The sequence below is a fragment of the Abramis brama genome (assembly GCF_963993115.1).
Source record: "Abramis brama genome assembly, chromosome: 25".
Classification (NCBI taxonomy): domain Eukaryota; kingdom Metazoa; phylum Chordata; class Actinopteri; order Cypriniformes; family Leuciscidae; genus Abramis; species Abramis brama.
Genome location: NC_139987.1, coordinates 28,525,915 through 28,532,147, shown reverse-complemented (window position 1 = coordinate 28,532,147; position 6,233 = coordinate 28,525,915). Strand labels below are relative to the sequence as shown.

The following is a 6,233-nucleotide window of genomic DNA, read 5'->3' as shown; positions in this document are numbered from 1 at the left end:
CTGCTATAGGTTATTGTTATTATTATTTTATCCAGCACTGCGCATAGGAGCTTATGCCTACAAGGCACAACAAACCTGGTGTTCATTATATTATATATTGTTGGAAACATTTGTGTGTGTGTGTGTGTGTGTGTGTGTATTCTGTGAATTTTAAAAAGCAATTTTAACCAGAAAAATCTAAAATTTATTCCCAAAATCGTGCAGGCCTTTCTCTTGATATCAGTATGTTCACTTTTTCTTTTTCAGGGCCCAGATGCCACTGAGTCCTGCTGACTTCAACATTCACATGAGTCTCTGTACATGAACATGGTAAAGTGAAAATCAAACACCTTGGAAATGAATGGTATGTACAATGTTTTTAGGAATGGCACAAAGGTCTCTGTCTTTGGATCACTTTTTTCAATAAGTGCTTTTTCGGCATTTGTTGTGTATCTTTGGACTATGTTGTGTTGTAAATAAATCCAAACAATTTAAAAGCAATTATTTTTTAAATCTCCTCATTTACAGTATTGTGCAAGGTTGCTCAGAATGACAGGGCCTGATAGCTCCTAATAGGGCCGTTAGGGGAGGGTCTTTGTCTTTCTCAGGTGTGAAAAGCTTACATATTAATGACCTCCGCATAAAGCTTTCTCACACAAAACACGTCGTAAAATTTTTTAATCAATATATTGTCTTATCTGAATGAGCAGTCAGGGTGATTTTCACATAGTTTTAGAGCAAATATTCTAGGCTACGTGATACAATTTTCAAAAGTCTTGTGAAGAAATAATAAGTATGGGTTTCATGGCCTTATTTCAGTGAGATTTTTTTTTTGTATTTTCACAAACCACGCATAAATGTCATTATCTCAAAACTACAAACTTTTACATACATGCTGCTGATATATTATTGTAGCAGAGTTTGTGCTGAATACAGTGTATTTAGACTTTAGCCATGAAAATGTCACAAGTAACAGAAATAACCACAAATGTCAGAGCATGTCAGAACACCTCCAGGGCCCAGAAAACAGCTCAGACCCCAGAGGGTTAAAAGGGAACTCAACTGGAGCAAAAATTGCACACATATCCAGTCCATAGGAGGGGAATGGCGCAACAAGCCGACACTTCGAACCGTGCTTACAGTGAAACTGGCTTCATGTGAAGGGAGCCCACGGGAAGCCACGGTTCGACATAGACTAGTTCTCTAGCGAACGTATAGGTGTCGCCCAGCCCCCAACTCTATTTAACATCTGTTCAGCAAGGCACTGTTTGTTATGTTTCGTGGTCCAGGCTGGGCCAGTTTGTTTTTGTTGCTGTTTGTGGAGCCGGGGCTGTCTACAGAGGCTGCATTTATTTACAGTGTGTTCAGGGGACAGGCAGCTAGCGGATAGTGAGGAGATGTTTGCTGGATGTGACAAAAAAAGTTTTGGCCTAAAAAACGTGTGACATCGCTTAGAGCACCTTTAATATAATTGAAACGGATGAGTTATACCCCCCCCCCTGAGTTATAATTCAAAGTTTGAATTTCAACTTTCGTTTGACATTGTATGACCTAACAAAGACTCGTTTTCTGAAATCACGTGACTTGGCCAGTTTAATATACACTTAAAAGCCCAGATTTAAAACAGAATGTTGAATCTTTGTACCTTTTTAATCATTTCATGTTTTATTTGAAAAGGAATAAAGAGAAAAATCACGTGGACCCTTTAATACGCAGATAAAATGTATAAATTATTACAGAAACAACTCTAAACTCATTTATTAATTACACATTGACTGTTTATTCATGTCACATGAATATAATCCATTACTTTCTGCAAAATAGAAACTCTTAAAATGCGTTTCATTTTTCATTGGTAGTTGTGAGGTGGATGTGTCCAGCGATGGGACAAAAGTTAAAGTTTAGCTTGTGCTTCATCTTACTGTGGCGGCTTGCTGTGGCTACAACAGAAATAAGACACACATTTACATAAATCAACACTACAAATGGTACAAATAATCTCAGAAAAAAATATATATTTCTGTCAGTGAAACTCATATAATCCATCTTGTAACAGAAAGAAAAGACTGTTTAGTATCTGTTGAGTTGATTGACTACTGAGGACATTTTTTTATTTGCTGATGAAATTGAGAAGACTTGAGAAACTTACTGACAGATTCTCATATTCAGGAGAGCCCGACTGGGGAATAGCAGGTCTGGGATGGACAGTCTATGGCAAAAACCCATTGATTATTTATTATCTGACTTTTGAATGCACAAACTCTTTTGCACATGTAGTTTTTGATATTTCTCTTACAGTGATTGTGTCGTAGAGGTCAGATGATCTGGACTGGTCAAGAGCTGCATATGTGCCTTCACTGGGATCAGGTCTGGGATCGTTCTACAGGGAAACAGAGAGAAGGACTATCACCATTTTAAATTTAGAAAAGAAAAAAAAAATAATGTAAAAGATTTCAAATTGTTACCATGACAATCAAAAGTGTAATCACTCCACAGTCTCTGCTCATAAAACCATGTACAATCCTGAGTATATATATATATATATGTATGTAACAATCACCAGTGAGAGTGCCTGGGATTACCATCAACCAACCCGGATAATCACCACACATCCACAGACTCCATTCCCCATAATCCTCAGTTCAGACTATCATCCATTATCACTTTCACCTGTGTCTCATTACTTTGTTTACTCACCCTATAATAGCCTGGTTTTCACATTCATTCTCTGCAAAGTCTTGTTTAGTGTTTGTACTGCAATTCTGAGCATTTGTCTGTTATTCCCGTGTTCTTGGTTTTGATCTCTGCCTGTCCTTGGATTTTCCTTTTTGCCTGTGACCCCTGCGACCCCTGTGACCCCTGCGACCCCTGTGTCCCCTGTTTCCCCTGCGACCCTGTGACCTAGTGACCCCTGTGACCCCTGCGACCCTGTGACCCCTGCGACCCTGTGACCCTGTGTCCCTGTGACCCTGTGACCCTGTTATTGTTTGGACTGATTATCCAGTCTTTTTTGACCTCTTGCCTGTTTTCTGGATTATGTCTTTGGATTACCCTCTGTTCAAATAAACTGCATTTGGATCCTCAAGCTTCGTGTCTCAGAGCAGTTCATGACAATATATGTGTTCTACATGTGCAAAGAAGCTGTAATTGATTTATTAGTATCATTCTGTGGTTCTTTGGCCATCTCACCTCATACTCGTGTATTGCAGATCTACAGTTTATCCTTTTCTTCCGACTGTTAAAAAGAAACGGAAACAAGTCATTTCATTGTTTTGTGCAATATTCAAATGTACTTTTGCATTAGTGTAAAAGCAAATTATATTACTATTTGTTGATACATTTTTATTTACATTGCATATAGTATGATGGTGATCATGATAGTGAATATTGCACATGCCACTGCGATCATTACCCAGACGAGCAAACCAACATTACTATGATCTGAAAGAGGGAGAAGATCATAATTAAATCTACGAACTAAGAATGACACTAAGACATTCTGTGGTGGGTCTAAAGCAGAAATCACAGTCAATGTTTAGAGGATTTAATGTCACAGTTACTGAACCATCATGAACTCACACATGATGCTTGTGACGTTTGTGACGTTTGTGACGTTTAAAGTCACAGCATCAGAGTATTTCTCTCCATGTTCATTGCTGGACTTGCACTTGTATTCTCCACTGTCATCAGAGCTGATCTTTGAGACGCTGTAGATTCTTCCAGATCCTACAAGCGTTCCTCCTTTAATCCAGCTGATTTCTGCAGGAGGGTTTGAGTCACTGCTGCAGTTCAGAGTCACTGAATCTCCCTCCACTATTACACCAGATGGACTGATGGAGATCACAGGATTCCCTGGAGGATCTACAGGAGAAATATTTGAAATTTCATTTTTAATCTTCAGACTTCATACCCGTCTCAGAATAGCTCAGAAGATAAGGACAGATTGTCCTCTTGTAATCTGCGATTGGTGAGTAGCTACTTTTGTGGCTCAAGCCCCTGATTATTGTCAAATGCCCCTGATATTTGTGAAGATTCACTCATATTATAAATGTCAAATAATATAGATTTTAATATAAATTCTTGCACTTAATATAAATTCTTCACCCTAGTAAAGTGGTGATGAAAAATAGGTTGTTAACAAAAAATAAAAGGTTTATCTAAACATAATGCATTACACAGACATCTTGATGCCTCGTCTGTTTTTCCAGTTTTTTCATCTTGACACGCTGCGCTCTTTTCTATTTTGTTCACAGTTTTAAAAGCACAAACTCGTTCCTTCATTTAGCTCACTGCAGTTTTAAAGCCCTCATTATCTGTTCCATAGACATAATCAATACATAGATGCATATGTCTATGGGATTGTCAGTCTGCAGGTTTCAATAAACCGTTATTGATTCAAAGCACTGATGAGGAAATAACAAAGATGTTCAGAGAGATTGATAACATCTGCCTAATAACTAATTTACAATGTAACATTTTAAATGCATAGCTTTATGGTTTAATGGAAAATACATAAAATGCAATAAATGCAGGGCATTGAAGTTACTGATGCATTTTAAAATGTTCTTAGCAACCCCTCTGAACTGAATTCTTTTATTATACACTAAATAAAATAGACACTCACACATGACATTGAGCTGAACAGCAGGAGAGATGAGAGTGTGTCCGTCTACAGCACAGCTGTATCTGCCTGAATCCTCTCTTCTCACTGGGTTGAGGAGGAGTGTGTTACTGAGTTTTCTCTTAGTTAATGGCTGTGAGTTTCTGTACCAGATGAATGTGTCTCTGTCAGTCGGAGCGCAGCTGCTTTTACATCTCAGATTGACTGGATCTCCCTCTGTCACTCTCTCAGGAGACTCCACCTGAAGATCTGAACACAACACACACATTATATCTAGTGCTGCTGTCATACACTGATTATTATTCAACATAATGCAGAAGAAGAGATGAAACTCATCAGAGTCACCTGTGACAGTAAGAGTCACTCCTGGATCATCAGTGTATTTTCCATCAGGTTTATCAGTGATGAATCTGAAATAGTACATGTGTGAATCCTTCAGTGTCACATCACTCAGTCTGACGTTGCAGTTCTTCTGTTTATCTCCCAGATACTGAAGCCTCTGATGGTATTCAGGGTCCTCAGACAGATCTGGAGGCTCTTCATCATCTATTACCAGTGTTTTGGTCCAGAACACTTTCTTGATCTTATATACAGAAGGGTATGTATAAGTGCATCTCATTATCACTGTTGAGTCCTTTAGTGCACAGATGTGTGAAGGAATGTAACTCACACCCCACTCAACATCAACCCACGGGCTACAAACTCCTGAAACACATTAAAGGGATAGTTCACACAAAAACGATAGTTTCATAATTACTGACCCCTCGTGTTCATTACATTCTTTTTTTTACACATTAAACACATTAAAAACATTAATATAATCATTATAGATTCACATATTTAATATTGTACATTAATTCCAATCAGAAGAATTTAAACATTTATCTAAAGTTATTATTCTTTTTAATTTTAGCTCTGACTGCCTTTATTTTTTAACTTTATTTGGATGATTTTTCTTTCACAGAAATTTGTTTGTGAAAGGGGTTTTAACAGGGGGTCCGCACTCATGATTTGAAAGAAAGACTTTGAAAAGTGACTAAAGAACAATAAAATCTTCTCCAGCATGAGCGACTCACCGTGAATCATGAGCAGAAACACCAGAGGAAGAGGAGGAGCCTTCATCAGTGACATCACTACAAGAACAACAACACAGGATCACACACACAGTGAGCATTATAAAAACAATCTTTAGCTTTAAAAACATTTCCATAAACAATTTTTCATGGAGAATATTTCCTTTTGATTATGTGAGTGGTTTCTACAACAGTAAATAGACTATAGACTGACTATATTCACTCAGTAACCAGCGTAACTCTTACCGTGTTCTGGCGAGTCTCTCAGGCGTTACACTGATCAAATTCTCATGGTTAACAGTGTTTTCAAAATGCTTGCACAAACAGTAAATGTTTCTTCCTCTTTCTTCACTCATGCCCATACAAGCAACTTAAGACAACTTTTCATCATGATCCAATGGCATTTATTGATATCTAAAAAGTAATTAAACTCAACATGTTTAACAATATGAAGAAGTTTGTCCACCACTTTGATTGGTCTAGTACAAAGATTTATTAACATCTAGGACGTATTTACAGTTTCACTTGAATTCACATTTCATTTCATTCACAATCACATT

General features: G+C 37.6%; 1 protein-coding gene across 1 annotated transcript; it reads right to left on the bottom strand.

Annotated features, from left to right (window-relative positions):
• Positions 1-1,746: 1,746 nt before the first annotated feature.
• On the bottom strand, positions 1,747-5,974 carry LOC311076953 (B-cell receptor CD22-like). The gene is made up of 10 exons (XM_084105463.1): positions 5,920-5,974; positions 5,677-5,733; positions 4,946-5,305; positions 4,604-4,849; positions 3,559-3,840; positions 3,330-3,420; positions 3,169-3,214; positions 2,276-2,359; positions 2,129-2,188; positions 1,747-1,919 (listed from the first exon to the last, which is right to left on the bottom strand). The coding sequence occupies exons 2-10, from the start codon at positions 5,729-5,731 to the stop codon at positions 1,893-1,895; spliced, it is 1,251 nt and encodes a 416-aa protein (XP_083961589.1). The 5' UTR covers positions 5,732-5,733; positions 5,920-5,974; the 3' UTR covers positions 1,747-1,892.
• Between the last annotated feature and the right edge of the window lie 259 nt (positions 5,975-6,233).

Coding starts and splice junctions, on each gene's coding strand:
- LOC311076953 (XM_084105463.1), bottom strand. CDS start 5,731: ATGTCACTGATGAAGGCTCCTCCTCTTCCTCTGGTGTTTCTGCTCATG. Junction 4,850..4,945: donor AGTGACTCTTACTGTCACAG/GTGACTCTGATG, acceptor TGTTGTGTTCAG/ATCTTCAGGTGGAGTCTCCT. Junction 2,189..2,275: donor ACCTCTACGACACAATCACT/GTAAGAGAAATA, acceptor TTTTTGCCATAG/ACTGTCCATCCCAGACCTGC.